The 17,326-nt window shown below is 45.1% G+C and overlaps 1 protein-coding gene across 1 annotated transcript; it reads left to right on the forward strand.

The window, feature by feature from the left end:
• The first annotated feature begins 1,446 nt into the window (after positions 1-1,446).
• Positions 1,447-14,548, forward strand: mapta (microtubule-associated protein tau a). The gene is given in 15 exon segments (XM_061095491.1): positions 1,447-1,594; positions 4,252-4,320; positions 5,248-5,268; positions 6,831-6,865; positions 7,781-7,921; positions 8,183-8,243; positions 8,361-8,399; positions 8,596-8,849; positions 9,320-9,416; positions 10,196-10,245; positions 10,445-10,483; positions 10,627-10,719; positions 12,330-12,411; positions 12,561-12,667; positions 14,351-14,548. Coding segments are annotated over 15 exon segments (1,434 nt in total).
• The last annotated feature ends 2,778 nt before the right edge of the window (positions 14,549-17,326 follow it).

Raw genomic sequence — 17,326 nt, forward strand, 5'->3', positions numbered from 1 at the left:
TGTGTGTGTGTGTGTGTGTGTGTGTGTGTGTGTGGGTGTGGGTGTGGGTGTCATAGTGAGTGATTGTGTGACAGAGCAGAGGAGAAAAAAATATGATTCAATCTGAAAACCGCTGATGTAACCGGAGGTTTGGCTTTAATCTGACGTGTAATCTTGTCTTTATCAGATTTGATTCCTGTTGAGGGAACTCGTCACGACGGTTGATGTTTATTTACCGTGAAACTGTGAGAAAAAATAATAATAATCATAATCATATTAATATAATATAAAACACACAAAACACATAAAACCTCACATGATTAAAATGAAGAATAGATGGAAAACAATATGAGACAATTAAAGTCATTTGGACGTCACAGTATTAGAGTAGAAAAATAATAATACAAATGATACAGATTCAAATAAAATAAAAAAGAACATAGTAAAACAGTTGGTAAGATTGGATCCAGGATAAACTTCGAACAAGTAGAACTCAGCCGAAGTTAAAACATCCAAACAGTTGAGAAATCAGTGGAAATGTTTCAAACGTCAAAATGTTTACAAAGTGATAAAGAAATTCCTGGATTCGCCCGTTTGTCCGGATCCGAACAAAATGTGTAAAGAGAAATGTTATTCTCACGTTCAGGTTTAATCAGAGTTATGACTGTAACATGTTTTAATGCTCTAATGTTCAGAAAACATATCCCTGTCCTCTCAGACTGTCCATCGCTGCTGCTCCTCTCTTCAGCCTCTGTCTCAAACTCCTCTAGCTCCTGTCTCTTTAAGGCCCCGCCCTCCCGATGAAGCCCAGTCTGCTCTTATTGGCCAGCTGGTCCACTCTGTTGTGATTGGGTCAATCGCGTCCACTGTGCTGTGTTAGTCAGGAGTCTGGGCATTATGTAAATGTGTGTAATTGTGATGTCATGATGACGCGATGACATCACAACGACCACACGACTGACGAGCTGTTTGAGGAGCTTCCGTGTTTTCTCCCTCAGACTTTGAGTTTGTTAACTTTAAAAACTTTCCGAATTCACCGGAGGAAAAAAACGACAAACATCACGTCTCCTTGAAAAGACGGATTCTGTTCGGAACATGAAACTCGAGCGCTGCACCTTTGGAGAATCCTCAGTTCCTCCAGGTTCAGGAAGCGTCGTGGTCGTTTGGAAAGTGTTCGTCACAGCGAGAGCCGGAGGAACTATTTTTATCTGGGAGTCTGTAACTCGAAGCTGCGACCCCACGTCAGGATGTATAAATAACTGCTTTTCCCAGACACAGTGTCTGTTTACATTCGGTGGGGACGGACCGGGTCGCGCACACCGGAAGACAGAGTGTCCACGAAGACGCCATCACTGTGTTTAATCTGTAGAGTCGGCCGTTTTGTCCACGTGAAAACCGGTGATATGGCAAATCCTCACGCCAGCGTGTTCTGAACTTGCTCCTCTGTAGCCCGACCCGCGACCGCCAATGGACTACACGAACAACTCCTCCAACAGCCACGGCCCCGGAGACACCGTGACCTCCTCCTTAGCCGGCATGAGCGTCAACGACCAGAACAGCCAGGAGAACGGCGTCCAGATGGGACACAGAAGCCCCGGAGACGCCAAAATGAAAGGTCAGACAACCGGTGCCGCCGCCGCTGAAGAGAAGCTTCTGTAGTGAGCGTGAAGCTCAGCAGGTAGAAAAGATGAAATGGCAAAGAGGTCTTTAGCGATAACCTCCAATCATCAACTCTGATGCTCTGACCACATCCTGGAATAGCGTCACAGGTTCCGGTCCAGAGGTTAAAGGTCAATTCCAGCCGAGTCGGTCGCTGCGGCTTCACGTTCGAGTTTTAATCTCTCTCTGAAATTCCCTGAGCGTCTCTGTGTTGAGTCTTTAAAGAGTCGCGGTTCAGTCCTGCTTTGTTTGAATCCGTCTTTACACAATGGACACAGGACGTGGTGGACTGGGCCCGAGAGGCCGACCGCAGCTGCACCGGGCCGCGTCCGATCCCTCCGTCCAGAGCCGATTCAGCTCAGGGACAATCCGGCTTTTAAGAAAACGAGAAACTTGTCACTGCAGTGTAACCGATGACTGAGCGGCTTGTTAGTGAGAAACCACCGGAGATGAGTCACTGACAGATTGTTCCCGGCCCGACAGCAACGTGTTCTCTTATCTCTCTCATCCCAATCAACCATACGGCCAATTAGTGCGTAGCCTAGCGTTCCCCAGTCTGCAGCCCTCACTAGTGCAGTCGTTCTCCCCGTTTCCATCCTCCAGCATCTCGTGCACAAACAGGAAGTGGTGCGCGGCGTCCGGTCCGGCTGCAGAGCTAAACGCCGCCGTTACCGACAGCGAACCACGAAGTGAGTATCTGAGTCGTAGACGAGTAGAAGGTGTGAGTGGTGCAGCGGTAGCTAGCGTCGGTAGCTTAGTTCTGTGGTTACAGTCTGTTTACATGTGTTTTATTGCTTTGGTTAAAAGATGGTTTACTCACTTCCTGTTGAAAATATTCAGTGTTCTGCACATTTAAGATTCACTGACAGATCAAAGGATAGAGTGAGAGATGATGGATCAAGGGATGAAGCGATAGAAGGATGATAAATACTTTATAGATTCTGAGGTAAAGTTTGCTCTGTAGCAGCTTATATGACAGTTATAAGGAAAAGCAGTACACACACATATATATAGTATATATAAATATATACTATATTATATTATACGTATAAGAACAAACCGTACAGTTGTGTGCAGAGCTAAAAGAGTCAGTAACCACTGTAACTAATTTGAAAATTAAGGAATATTCCATTTGAATTTTTGTATTTAAAAGTCTGTCGGATATTACGTCTAAGAAATTGCATTTTATAAGGAACAACAATCATTTTATTTAAAATAAAATCGACTCCCATCAAAATAATGTCACCGCTGCGTTGCCGAGCCGACAAGGAAGTGCTTCCTCGACCGGGACGAGTTTCTCGAGAAAGCTGCGAGCGTCGCTTTACTACATGTTCCCTTTATATAAGTATAAATATATTTATAACAATTTAGGTAAATCCAGCTGCTTGTGTTAAACCTTCCCCTGAATGTGTGACGTCCTTCATCATCCTCCATAAAATGTCTCGTTATTTAAATGTGTTCAAGACGTCCTGTGGGAATTGTGTCCTTTAAACTTTAAATTTGAGTGAAATAATAATATGTGAAATGTTGCAAGCGTCTGGATTTTCTTTCGCAGCTCACGTGACCATCACGTGTTTTCTGTCATGACTTCCTCTTTACTCTTTACGCTCCAGTTCACCTTCAGTCCTCAGCAAACGGAGGAAACGAGGTGAAACCTGAGTCTGAGCCGAGCGACGAGGCGCCGGCCGGTACGACGTCTGCATGAAAACCCAAGAGTTCTAATTAACCTTCGTTTGATTCATTTCTCTCTTTTTTTTTTACGAATAACTTATCTTTTTTTCAGAGCTGTTGTTGATCTTGATTTGCTGCTTTTTTCTCTCTACCTCACATTTCAGTGAATATTGACCTGTCGAAGAACACAAGCTAATAATACAAATAAGAAATTGGCCAAATGAGTCATTTGATTTGAAACATTTATTTTATAGGATAAATGCTGCAAAGAAAAATTGCATTTATATTTATATTCAACATAAAAGAAAACTATTTTTTTTCTTATTTAAAGTTGTAGCTATGTTTTTTAGTTACAATCAAGTTTATGGTTTAACGCGAAATCTTAGGAATCATTGACCAAATGGTGTTTGTTTAGATATCAGCTGATATATAAGAATTTACTTATCACAACTTTTTAAATCCTGAATCTCGACATCGACCCACAGAACTCAGTCGGGCTCTAACATTTAAAACGAACGAGCAGAATCTAAACGAGCTGCAGATTCAACTGAAACAAAGAAAGTGTTGATGAGCCGTGGGCTTCCTTATTGGTCAGGGACAAAATGATTAAAACAGAAGGAACGAAAAATCAATAAACCATCATTTAAAACAAGGGAGAATAGATCAAATCAAACTTTCTAAAATGATTTAAATTCAAACTGGAACGAGGGTGAAAAGTTTTAACGTTAAAAAGACTTTTAAAACGTTCAGGTCCTGTGATCATGTTTGAATCTGCTTGTGTTACGGCTGCTTCTCAGTTTCCTCTGTTCTGATTTATTATTTATTATTATTATATGGTTTAATAAGAAGCTTTTTAAAGAGCCTGATGTGTTTGAGGGGCAGACGAGCTCCTGCTGAGCTGGAACATGATCCACAGATAAAGTGAATTTGATCCGTCCACAGCAGAAACGTCTGCTGAGGTCGTCGGAGCAGAAGCAGCGTCTCAGCTCACAGAAGAGGAGGGGCCGCTCGGTACGACTCCGCCCCCTGACTCCGCCCCCCCGCCGCTGCTTCTGCATCTCACCCGGTTTCCCAGCTTCCTTTTCTTTGGTGGAGGTCGACATTTTGGGAAATTTAGCAAAAATTGTGCTTCTTCACGAAGAGAAAGATCAGCACTAAAGCTAGGAGCCTGTTAGCTTAGCTTAGCTTAGCATGGAGACAAGGGGAAACAGCCCGAGCGTCTAAAATCCACGTGATTAACGATTATAATAGTCCTAATTTTACAACTGCTGATTATTTTCTCCTTGAATGAATGAATCATTTGCTCTATAAAGCATCAGAAAATGCTGCAAATGGCATTTCTGTATTTGTATTGTCCACAACCCCCAACAAGTCTCTACCTTAAGTCTTCTTCCGCTTAAGTAAAGATTTGTTTATCTTGATAATATCTTTAGTTGCTAGTTTTATCCCCCAACTTCCAGTCTTTATGCTAAGCTAAGCTAACTGTAGCTTCATATTGAACTTCATCTCGTCCAACCCTCAGGAAGAAAACCTATTTCCCCAAATGTCCGACTTCCACCTCCTGTTTGTGTCGTGATGTTCACATGAAGCTTTTTGTCGTTTCTTTCAGCGTCTTGTTTGGAACGACGTGTGTTTGGGTTTGATTTCTCCTCAGCTTCCTGTTTCTTGTGTTTTAATGCTCATGCTCACGAACAGAGATGGTGACAGAACGAGAGCTGTGGGATCCCGGTTCCTTTGTGCCTTCACGTATTCATCCTCATGCTTCTCAGTGATTTACCTGAGTGTGATTTGCTCTGTGCATTGACTCTGTGTGTGTGTGTGTGTGTGTGTGTGTTGGCTTGGTATTGATTTCCCTGCAGCGAGTGAGTGTATTAATCGCTGGTGATCGACTCGTTACTGACTCGTGTCTCCGTCTCGTTCCAGCAGCAGCAGCAGCAGCACCAGCAGCAGCTTCCACAGGTACGCAGCCGCTTCACCTTTCATCCACCACACTCACACTGGATCGATTTACTGCAGGAGACAGACTCAATTGTAGAAAATCACATTAAATCACATTTGAATCATGTTTAAAAACAAGGGAGAGCACATTTTAAGGATCTGTTCGTTACGTTCACTGGAATGAAGCGTCTGTCGTTACCGTCCATCTCCATCTCATTTCATTTCCATGTGAACTCGAGTGTTTTTCTTTTGAAACCGACCTCCATTAATCACAGTTCATGAGTCGTGCACCTTCTGCAGATCTACGGTTGATTACAGAGCTTTGTTTTCCGTGTGGACACCGAACTTCTTCTGTTTCAATCGGGAGACGACAAACCAGTTCTGTGAGTGTCATCATTAATCTGCTTTTCAAAATGAAACTAGCGAGGCCCGTGGCTGGCGTGCAGCGTGAGGCGGAGTCAACGGGCGACGGGTCAATGCTTGCTGAGGAGGGCGTTGACTTCCTGGGAGCCGCCTGCTCCGAGGACGCCGGAAACAAGATGGCGGGAGAGTGCGGGAAGAGGCTGAGCGACTCGTCGTGGGCGTCTGAAGACCTCAGCTGCAGGTCAGAGGTCAGACGGGAGGCGGAGGCCGGCGGCGGCGGCAGCCCCGAGCGAACCGGAGCGGCCGACGCCCACCGGGCGATCAGCCTGGACGCCGCCGAGTGTCTGTCGGAGATGAACGACCTCTCGTCTTTAGTCAGGAGCACGGCGCTGGAAGACCTCACGGCCATCGGGGACAGACGCTTGTTTCAGGGGGAGGAGCTTGTCCCTGAGCAGGTGAACGATGGACCTGATGACGCAGCTCTGAACTCCTGCAGTGACTCCGGAACCACAGACATCGCTCCAGAACCTCAACCCGCCCCTGAAGCCCAGCGTCTCTCGCAGTCTGCCTTCGATCCTCATCCAGAAGATCTCCACCCAGCGACCAGCGGCAGGGACGCTAGCCCGCCAACCGGAACGCCGTCCGACAAGGCGGCTGAAAACGGCGCCTGCGATTCACGGCCTGACATTTCTAACGGCTCGGAGCCGAGCGGCGGTGGTGGGACTCGAACCACCGGTGCCGCCGAGCTGCCGAAAACACCCCCCCAAAGCTCGCCAGCCAGAAAGTCTATGGTGCCGGTCGCCATTTTCAAAGGTCTGTTTGCTCTGATGTTCACCAGAACGCGTCCTCCTCAGTTCAGCCCTCCCACTTGTTTGATTTACAGCAGCTTCTACCGTCTGTTATGCAGCACTCTCCCTCCGAAGTCCTCCTCAGGACGCCGACTCTGAGCCGAGGACACGCCTGTTGTCCCCCCCCCATCCCCCCCCACCCCCCCCACTTTGGCTTTTGGTTTGGTCTCTCCATCTCTGCTCACTCTGCTCGTCATGCAGCCCCCCCAAAGGCCACTTTGTTGATTTCACGTGTGTCACGTTGCATGTTGCATATCCCACTTCACCGATCTCACTTCATTTTTAATTTGCCATTTGAATGGAAATAGACACTTGGAAGTAGAAGATATTACATTTAAAAAAAGAATAATACCTTTCTCTCTTTCTCTGCAGCTCAAGCAAAGATGGATAACGGCGCCGCAGAGAAGGTACGAGACTCTGTTGTCATTTCTTTTATCTCATTTCATTTAAAGGATCGTTCTCACTTATTAAAACTCGGGTCTAATTTCTGTGGTTTTGTTATTTTCAAACATTTTCTAGAAAAAAACAAAATAATCAAGAGAAAGTCGACTCTACTCTCATTGGCTGCAGCTGGTTAGCTTAGCTTAGCATTTAGACAGGAAACAGGGAGCAGCATCTCCTGATGGGAAATGTTCAAGTGTTGATACCGACGTTTCAAAGCTGTGTCGAGATTCTGAAGCGATTTAGTTACAAAAACAATGCTTTTCTAGGCACAAGGCTCTTATTTTGAAACATGGCACAGGAAGGACATCACGTGAGAAGAGGCGTATAAATGTCAGTCTTTTTTCTAACACACACACACGGACAAACTTCTCTAATTCAACTATTCCTTTCGGTAAGAGCTCTTTGTCTCTTCTCCATCAGCCTGTTTCAAATCAAAGATTTTATTTTGGCGAGTACAGCGTTACAGAAATAAGACCAAACTTTCAATAAAGCTGAACGATCCTTTAACATTTCACAAGGCTCTTATTTTGAAACATGGAACAGGAAGGACATCACGTGAGAAGAGGCGTATAAATGTCAGTCTTTTTTCTAACACACACACACGGACAAACTTCTCTAATTCAACTATTCCTTTCGGTAAGAGCTCTTTGTCTCTTCTCCATCAGCCTGTTTCAAATCAAAGCTTTTATTTTGGCGAGTACAGCGTTACAGAAATAAGACCAAACTTTCAATAAAGCTGAACAATCCTTTAACATTTCATTCTTGAGACTGTTTCTTTCATTTTCCATCGTTTCCATTTGTTGAATCATTCCTCTGTTTCATGGTCTCTGTCATTAGAACTTTTGATTTCCATTTCATTTTTCCTCCTCATGAAAAAGACTCAAACTGCCGCCTCACCACCGTCCGTCATTACAAGGCCGTCCGTAGTCGCCAAGGGCAACAAAACACAAGCGCCCCCCCGAAACGTCCACAGCTCCATCCCCGTTAAAGCCAGCAGCCCAGGGCCCAGGCCGCCCGGAGTAAGTACAGGTCGGAACGCAGCGTAGACTTTAGACCTGAGCTGCGCCTGGCTTTTATTTTGAAAATGTGTGTTTGAGCCTAGGTGAGTGAATCCTGTTCAGAAGCTTGAACGGATTCAAACCACCACTGATTTATTTTTCTCTTCACTAACCAAACCTTCTCCGTTCGTCACTCATCCCAGTTGGACTCGTTGGCACAAACACATTTACGATTTATGATAAAAATAACAAAATGACTGTTTTGATGTTTGTGATTTCCAGACTGGTGCAAAGTTTCAATCCCCAGGACCCAAGATTTCTGTGAGAACTGGAGCTCAACCAGGTGCGGACCGAGGATTTTATATTCTAATATGAATCATTTTCATTTTCATTCATTTTCATTTCTACGAAGTAAGATTTAAAGATTTACTTATGATTTGTCATATTTTTTGTGATGCAGCTAGTGCCAAGAAACCTCCCACTCCAAAAAATGAAAAAGGTAAAACTAAAAAAGCCGAAATAGAGATTAGAGACTCGCCTGGCCCCCCCGACCCCAGTCTGGTCTGACCTGGATCACACTCGGTCTGCTTTTAGCCTCGATAGCAGCTGGTTAATTTTTATGATTTATTGGAATTTCTTTATTAGTTTTCTTTCTTCCACGACGGTCGACTTAACCTTTGACCCCTTGCTTCTAGACGCCATGAGTGGACCCAGCAGCCCCGGAGCTCCCAAGTCCCCGTCGGGCAAAGCAGCTTCTGCCAAGGCGGCGGCCGAGGCCAACAAGGTGAAGAAGGTGGCGGTGGTTCGCTCAACGCCCAAATCCCCGGGCTCGCTGAAGAGCCGCCCGCCGGCGCCTCTGGCCGCCGCCGCGCCCATCCCCGACCTGAAGAACATCAGGTCCAAGGTCGGCTCCACAGACAACATCAAGCACCAGCCTGGAGGTGGAAAGGTAAACTGACCCCACGAGTGACAACCACTTGAGCAAACTCGGTGTTTTATTTTGAAGGAGAAGTCGCTCTGGAGGCCGAAATAACCTCACTGGTGGACTTGAACGCCACCAGACAGATCCAGAGCTCCGGGTGTTTCTCCAGAGCAGAAGCTGTGTGAACACTCATTCCAGACAAACTCTCATTTTGTGCACGGTACCTTGGGTTAGCTTAGCTTAGCATAAAGACAGGAAACAAGGTTAAACAGCTCACCTGGCTCCGCCCATCCATCGATCCATTTCCTCCTGCGGGTTCAAGATCCTCCTGGGGGACCCCGAGGCCTCCTGGGATACGTAGTCTCTCCTGTCCTATCTGGGTCATAAGCACATAACTGCCTGTGAAACCACCAGTTTAGAATGATCATTTATTATGCGATAAATTGATCCGGAATATTCCAGTAGAGTCACGTGTTTCCTCCTCTTGCACTCGGCAGGTTCAGATCCTGGATAAGAAGCTGGAGTTCGGTGACGTCCAGGCTCGCTGCGGCTCTAAAGACAACCTGAAGCACACGCCCGGAGGAGGCAAGGTGAGGGACATCTGACCTTCAGAGTTTGACCTTCACTGTTAATATGACTGAAGTGAAACAGACACACACACGGAGAGGGGTCACAGTGCTGGGGTCCACGTGAGGAACTGCTATCAGAGGAAGATTATTCATTCTAAGGGTCAAATGAAAATATGTCAAACTAAATCAGCTTTCAATTCAACTTTATTCTCAATGTTTTCACTTTATTCTAAAAGTCTCCCTCTTCTCATATTTATCATTTGTGAGTTGTCTGAGCTGTGATCATCATCATCATCCTGCTTTTAAAGAGCTCGAAGACTCCAGGAGAAGAGACAAAGAGCTCTTACCGAAAGGAATAGTTGAATTAGAGAAGTTTGTCCATGTGTGTGTGTTATAGCATAAAGACTGACATTTATACGCCTCTTCTCACGTGATGTCCTTCCTGTGCCATGTTTCAAAATAAGAGCCTTGTGCCTAGAAAAGCATTGTTTTTGTAACTAAATCGCTTCAGAATCTCGACACAGCTTTGAAACGTCGGTATCGACACTTGAACATTTCCCAACAGGAGATGCTGCTCCCTGTTTCCTGTCTTAATGCTAAGCTAACCAGCTGCTGGCTGCAGCCAATGAGAGTAGAGTCGACTTTCTCTTGATTATTTTGTTTTTTTCTAGAAAATGTTTGAAAATAACAAAACCACAGAAATTAGACCCGAGTTTTAGTAAGTGAGAACGATCCTTTAAATGAAATGAGATAAAAGAAATGACAACAGAGTCTCGTACCTTCTCTGCGGCGCCGTTATCCATCAAGTCCTTTATCAGAAGGTGGATTAAAGAAATGTCCAGTCTGTAGTTTGAGTATCTCTTCAGTTAGGATCATCGGGACAGAAGCTCTCAGAGAAACAGGAAGTGATCTGTTTCTTTAGTCTAATCTGTAAACTCCTCCTCCTCTGTGGTTCAAACTGATTTTAAAAACCTTCAGCGATGGTTGTGTCTAGAATCTGATTTGAACTCACTGCTCAGTTTGAAAACCTCTGAGATTCTTGACCTGAAGGAGAATGATAATGATTTCACACGTGCACCCGGAGGTGTTAATGTTAGTGACTCCTCCCCCCGTCCTCCTTCATCAGCCATGTTCCCTGGTTAGATCCCCCCCCCGAGCCTCAGCCTCTCAGCACTGGTCCTCACCCGCTGTTGCTTCCAGGATAACCGTCTTTTTTCCACATATCGACTTTCCAGGTACAAATTCTTGAAAAGAAGTTGGACTTAAGCAATGTGCAGGCCCGGTGCGGCTCCAAAGATAATATAAAACATGTGCCCGGTGGAGGAAATGTGAGTAGAGACCTGAGGGAGTGTCTGCAGCTCCTCCTCCTGAATGCATCTCCTCAGAGGAGCAGGAAGTGCACGAAACCTCCTGTGTGTGTTCCACCCCGACTCTCTAACACGTCCTAACACTTCTATCATCGCACTTATAAACAGGCATGAGCATTTCTCACTGACCGCTGCAGAGCCGTAGATCCACTAACCGCTGCAGCTCCAGAGCTCGACCACGGGGGAGCCGGGAGAGGGACGGACTGGCGTGCTCACAAAGCTGCTTCAGTCACAGCTGATGATGTAATGCTCATGCTCTGGTGTAAGCCTGATGACTCAGAGAGTCTGTGCTCAGTCTGACTGTGATCAGTGTCCAGTTGAAACCACCTGACCCACTGACCCACCTGACCCACCTGAACCACCTGACCCACCTGAACCACCTGACCCACCTGAACCACCTGAACCACCTGACCCACCTGACCCACCTGACCGTCCTGAACCACCTGAACCACCTGACCCACCTGACCCACCTAAACCACCTGAACCACCTGACCCACCTGAACCACCTGACCCACCTGACCCACCTGAACCACCTGACCCACCTGAAACACCTGACCCACCTGACCCACCTGAAACACCTGACCCACCTGAAACACCTGACCCACCTGAACCACCTGAACCACCTGACCCACCTGACCCACCTGACCGTCCTGAACCACCTGAACCACCTGACCCACCTGACCCACCTAAACCACCTGAACCACCTGACCCACCTGAAACACCTGACCCACCTGAAACACCTGACCCACCTGACCCACCTGAAACACCTGACCCACCTGAAACACCTGACCCACCTGAACCACCTGAACCACCTGAACCACCCGAACCACCCGAACCACCCGAACCACCCGACCCACCTGAACCACCTGACCCACCTGACCCACCTGAACCACCTGAACCACCTGACCCACCTGAACCACCTGAACCACCTGACCCACCTGAACCACCTGACCCACCTGACCCACCTGAACCACCTGAACCACCTGAACCCGCCCCTGAGCCAACGTGCATGAATCCTCCGTGTTATACTCAGACTGATCCTTAAATATAATCCTCTTCATTCCCTGATGCTACAAAGTGAGTTGTCTGTGTGTGAGAGTTTCTCCTCACAGCAACAAAGAGTCTCTGTCCGAGTCTCCAACAAACCGCCTGTTGTTGTTGTTGTTGTTGTTGTTGACCTCAGTGAGCTTTGTGTTGGAGACGAGCGTCGATGACAGGACGGCCGAGATGACGTCAGTTCAGACGAGCACCGAGAAGCACGGCTCACAAATCTGCCTTTTTATATGCGATTGGTCAAAATGTAGAATACGATAAAACAAATTCATTATTCTGCATTTTTTAATTACTGATGTGTCAGAAAAGGAAACAACACTCATAGATCTTAGTTTTAGTACTAAACTGTAAGATCTAATCCAGCTTCACGTCTGTTTTCCCTCTGTGATGAAACCTGCATTCTGTGTAATCTCTAACGGGATCAGCTCGTGTGCACCTGCATGTGAACTGAGTGTAAATTCATCTTTGTTATTTCAACTGAATTCACTGTTTTTCTGCGTCTGGTTTCTTCTCCACAGGTTCAAATTGTGCACAAAAAGATTGACCTGAGCACCGTTCAGTCGAAATGTGGATCGAAAGACAACATCCGTCACAAACCAGGTGAACATTCTGAGATGAAGTTATGATTTGATGTTAAAAATACATTTTTAGATCTGGATTTTTATTTATACTTGACTGGTTGGTGCAGGTTGTGATTCCAGGTAATGTGGTTTGACGTGTTTAACCTTTATTTCTTTTGTTTTCCTCAGGCGGTGGAAACGTGGAGATCAAAAACGAGAAGGTGGAGTTCAAGGGTCAGTCCAAGGTCGGTTCTCTTGGAAACATCGGCCACGTCCCCGGAGGAGGACAGAGACGGGTAAAAGCACCTGGGACAGGAGATTCACCTTTCTCTTCTTCCTGTTGTTCTGTCAGTTCTGCCGACGCTTCCTCTTCCAACCTGGAGAATTGATTCTTTACAAACAGATCTCCAGACGAACCTGAGGGCAGCACAGGACTCAGAGAGGAAACTGAGTCTTCTTCAGGGTTTTCTAATCTAGAGAGTGAAGCTGAGTCAGCAACAAGTTTCACAGTTCAACTGAAACTCAGACACAGGTCGACTCAGCAGAAACGCAAACAACAACTTCCTATTTCAACATTATCGGAAAACATGTTATTTCTATATTGTCTAGTTAAAATCTTTAAATACTTTGAAATTTGAGATTTTTCCCTGGGTGTCGCCTCTCAGGCTGCGCCTCCTGGTGGAGGTTGTTGGAGAAACCCTGCAGGCAACACTCAGGGCCTAAGAGCCCGTCCTGTTTAATGTTCTTCAGAAAAACTAGAATAAATAAATGATAATAAAATGATAAAAGTAAAATTAGTCTGAATATGAGCAGAAAGTCTCAGTTAGATCCTGAAACATAAAATTCATCTTCAAGGTTTTAAAACAGACAAAAGCAGCCAAACCCTATTTTTAAATTTCAAACCCTCCTTTCATTCATCTCTCATCCGTTCATCATCACTTCCCTCCTTCTTTGCTTCAGACGCTTCTCGTCCACCAGCTGTTTTCTTTCAGTTCATCATAATTAATCGGTTATTATCATCTTCATCTTCATCATCTTCATCTTCTGTTCCTGCGTCAGTGTTTTTTTTTTTCGTTTTTTGATTTCTCATACGTTGTGTTGCATTTTGATTTGTGTATTTTTGTTGCATGTTACTTGTCCATTTCCTGTGCGGGGGCGTGTCCTCTGTAGAGGGAGAAGGGGAAGGAAGTCGAGGGGAGCAGCTCACACAGCCCCTCCCTCCCCTCCCCCGCTGTCACCCCCCCCCAGTCACCTCAGACCGTCCCCTCCGACACACCCACCCTGACGAACCCCCTCATAAAGATTGAGGACTCCTGTAAGTACTCGCTCGCCAGACGTGTGCAGCTTCACGCACATCTGGACCCGCTCACATCGCAGGTTCTGCTTTCGCTTCGTTTACGGATCTTTGACGTTTTTATCGCCTCAAAATCCAGAAAACAATCAGGTGCATTTAACTGTTTATATTAAAAAAAGGGAAATCCTAAATCTCATCACAAAGATTTGATTTAAGCTTAAACTCACGGCACAATATAACTTCAAGCTTCAATAGAAACTGTAAACTTATGGTTTATATTTAAAAGGGTAAATCCTAGAAATCTTTAAGGATGTATATTGATATTTTATCTCACAGGGTTAAATGTGTAATTTCATACAAACAGTGTGTGACAGCTTTGATTCTAGGTCACAAGTGTGTGGACAACCAATCAGCAGACGAGGTGAAAACATAACCATCTCTGTGGAGGGAATACGAATAAAACTCAATTAAAAGTACAATTACTATTAATAACACACATTTAAAATGAGGTAATAAACAGACGTACTCATGAGTGTCCACATATTTTTGACCGTATGTATTTTAGCTGCAGAATCAGTATCGTGGTCCCAGAGCCGAACGCTCGTGTTCCTCGATGTCTGGCTCCTCCTCCATGTCTGGCTCCTCCTCCTCCATGTTTGACCTTCGCCTGTGATGTCACTTGCAGATTGAAAGCCACAAGCTGAGTTTCCGCGAGCAGGCCCGGGCTCGCACCGACCACGGCGCCGAGATCGTGTCCTTGGAAGACTCCCCCCACCAGCTCAGCACCGTGTCCTCCTCCGGCAGCCTCAACATGGCCGACTCCCCGCAGCTCTCCACGCTGGCCGACCAGGTGTCCGCCTCCCTGGCCAAACAGGGCTTGTGAATGCACCCCCACCCCCCCCCTCTCAGAAGCACGACCACGTAGACGAGTTGTGACGCCTTCCTCGTTGTTTTCACTGGACTTTTTTAGCTCCCATCACTGTTTATCCTTCACTAACCTTTAAAAACAGCTCTCGGGCCGTTAGCCTACTAGTCGAGTAATCAAGAAAAAAAATGGAGCGTAGGACAAAATGTCTGATTTCCGTCTGTGGTCTGCGATCTCTATTATTTCCACCTTTTCTAGTCGTCCCTTTAAGAGTTGAAGCAACCCAGCTCCTCGTGGATCTGACGAATTATCTTATCTTCACATATCCTGGTGAATCTGGTTCAACACTGTCAACCCTTCAGAAAGTTGTTTTTAATGTCCCCTGAGTTTTTTTTAATTTTATTTTCTTACGTGATTAGTAAAACAAGAATAGCGAGTAGGAAATGGTTTGGGTTCGGTTTGTGCGACAGCAGGAGGAACAGTTACAGGGTAAAGGTGACGGGCGCCTGAGGAAAGATCGGTAAAAGATACGTAGCAAAAGTTTCTCGTCAACGCAGAATGAAAAAGCTTTCGGGCGTCGCTGCGTTGTTCGTCGTAACCTGGATTTAAAACAAGAAAAGAAAAAAAAACAGAACAGCTAGACTAGAAACTTCGGTTTGTGTGGGGCACAGTTTTATAATCGTACTCTGTGGATATATGACATGTATTTGATATGAAGAAACATTTGTATTGTGCCTGCTACTGTCAGTGTTTTTTTGTTACTGCTCTGTTGTAAATGCGCTAAAGCTCGACGTACGAGAAGGAAACGTAATCGTGAAGCAGTAAGAGTGTAACGTTCGTGGCCAAATTATCCAGAAACAGAAAAAGTGCTACATTGTTCGCACTCACAGGTAGCTAGCTACGCTCAACATAGTTAAGTCTTAAAACAAGCCACTTGTGAGCTAATGCTAAATGCTACAACTCTTTAGCTTTCAGTGTTGAATGAAAAAGGCTTTTGATATTATTAGCTAACATGGGCTAACTTTAGCTACCACAAGCTAGCCAACATACCAGTGCTTATTTTCACAAATTTACTTAGCTTACTTTTTCTCGAGTTAAACATTATCACTAATGTAGAAGAATTATAAAGAAATTAGCAAAGTAAATTAGCCTTAGAAGTTAGCAGTCATAGTGCTAACTTAGCCAGTGCTAATATGGGCAAAGGTGCATCTTGATGCTTAATGCAAAAACCACTTAGCTAAAACATTAGCATGAATATGGATGAATCATAAAGTAATTTCATAAAATTAGCGAACATTAGCATTCATAATCTAACAGTGTTACAACGCCAGTGCTGGCAACTTAGTCTCTAAATGCTAATACAACTTATTTAGCAAAAATATCAGCACAAATGTGGATTTTGGCCGAGTTAAGGTGCGGGAATTTTTTGTTACTGCTTTTTTGTAAATGCGCTAAAGTTTGATGTATGAAGAAGAAAATTAGTATTAAGGATTTGAAGTGTAACGTTCATGGACAAATTAGAGATTATCATTGACAGTATTTAATCTGCTGTGCGCACTCGCAGGTAGCTAGCTACGTTCAACGTGGCCAAGTCTGAAAGCAACGCCACGTTTCTTTGCCAAGCAGAAGCCACTAATGAGATAATGTTAAATGCTGCTTCGTTGTAGCTAAAAAAGTAGCATTAGTAAACATAAAGTAATTTGACAACATTAGCCTCCAGAGGCTAGCGCTCATACGAGCCCAGGGCTAATTGGAGCGAAGTTATGTTTTGAGCTCACAAATTCAACTTTTTAGTTCTCGTCTCAAAAGTGACTCACTCAAACTTGAAAGATTTTAGAAACAAGTGTTTTAAACACGTAAGATGAAGATGTTGAAATGTGAACAGAGGGTCAAGGTGAGATTAGCACCGCTAACGATGAGAAAGTCCGATTCAGAAACGCAGGATTCATCAGGATGTGGCTCAGCTGGTTGTTTTCACCTTTGCTGCCGCGTTCCATTACAAACCCCCGAGTCGCAAGAGTATTTTTTGTTTATCAGCACTTCTATCGTTAAATTTGTCGTACACATTCTCACAGTTCTGTCCAATTACTGTCTGTAGACGTGTTTCTACGGCGTTCCTATGCAGTGTAATGCGTTATTAAGAATTGGTTTCGATAATGATGGCTAACGTCTGTCAACTCGGGTTATTCGGGTGCGACGTCATTCCGAGCTCCGAGGCGTAATGGAACGTAGCATAAAGTTCGAGTTCCTGGCAAAGAAAACGAGACACGATGTGACCAAAAGTATGTGGACGCCTGGATTTCAAACCTTATCTAAGATCAGAGGAAACTCAACAGGATTTGAAACCTGTTTTCTTCCCTTGAGCCCTGAAAATGACCTTACGACCCCTAGTGGGGAGTCTGGGGGTTGCACTGGACTCTCAGTCCTGATGCTGGACACCACTGGTCCTATATATTACACTCTGATTCTCAAAATTGGAACTAGAGGCCGAACCTTGAAGAACCCGAATCACAAGCACCAAAGTAGTTTGACGGGCGTGTCCACATATTTTTGTCCGCATTGTGTATTTCACATAAAGGAAAATGTACTCTTCTATTGAGGCTTTTATTTTGTAGTTTAACAACCAGCTGCAGATGATCGGTTTCCTCTTTTTCTTCCTTTGTTATCGCACATTCTCAGAAAACGTCCTCCTGAATTTCCCTCGTGACTTGATGAGTGAAACCACTTCTTGCATGCACCTCATGTGAGAGACGTCTGCTTGTCGCCTCCCTTCACAAAGTGGTCTCTTTGTATATC

This window comes from Limanda limanda, chromosome 21 (assembly GCF_963576545.1).
Source record: "Limanda limanda chromosome 21, fLimLim1.1, whole genome shotgun sequence".
Taxonomy (NCBI): domain Eukaryota; kingdom Metazoa; phylum Chordata; class Actinopteri; order Pleuronectiformes; family Pleuronectidae; genus Limanda; species Limanda limanda.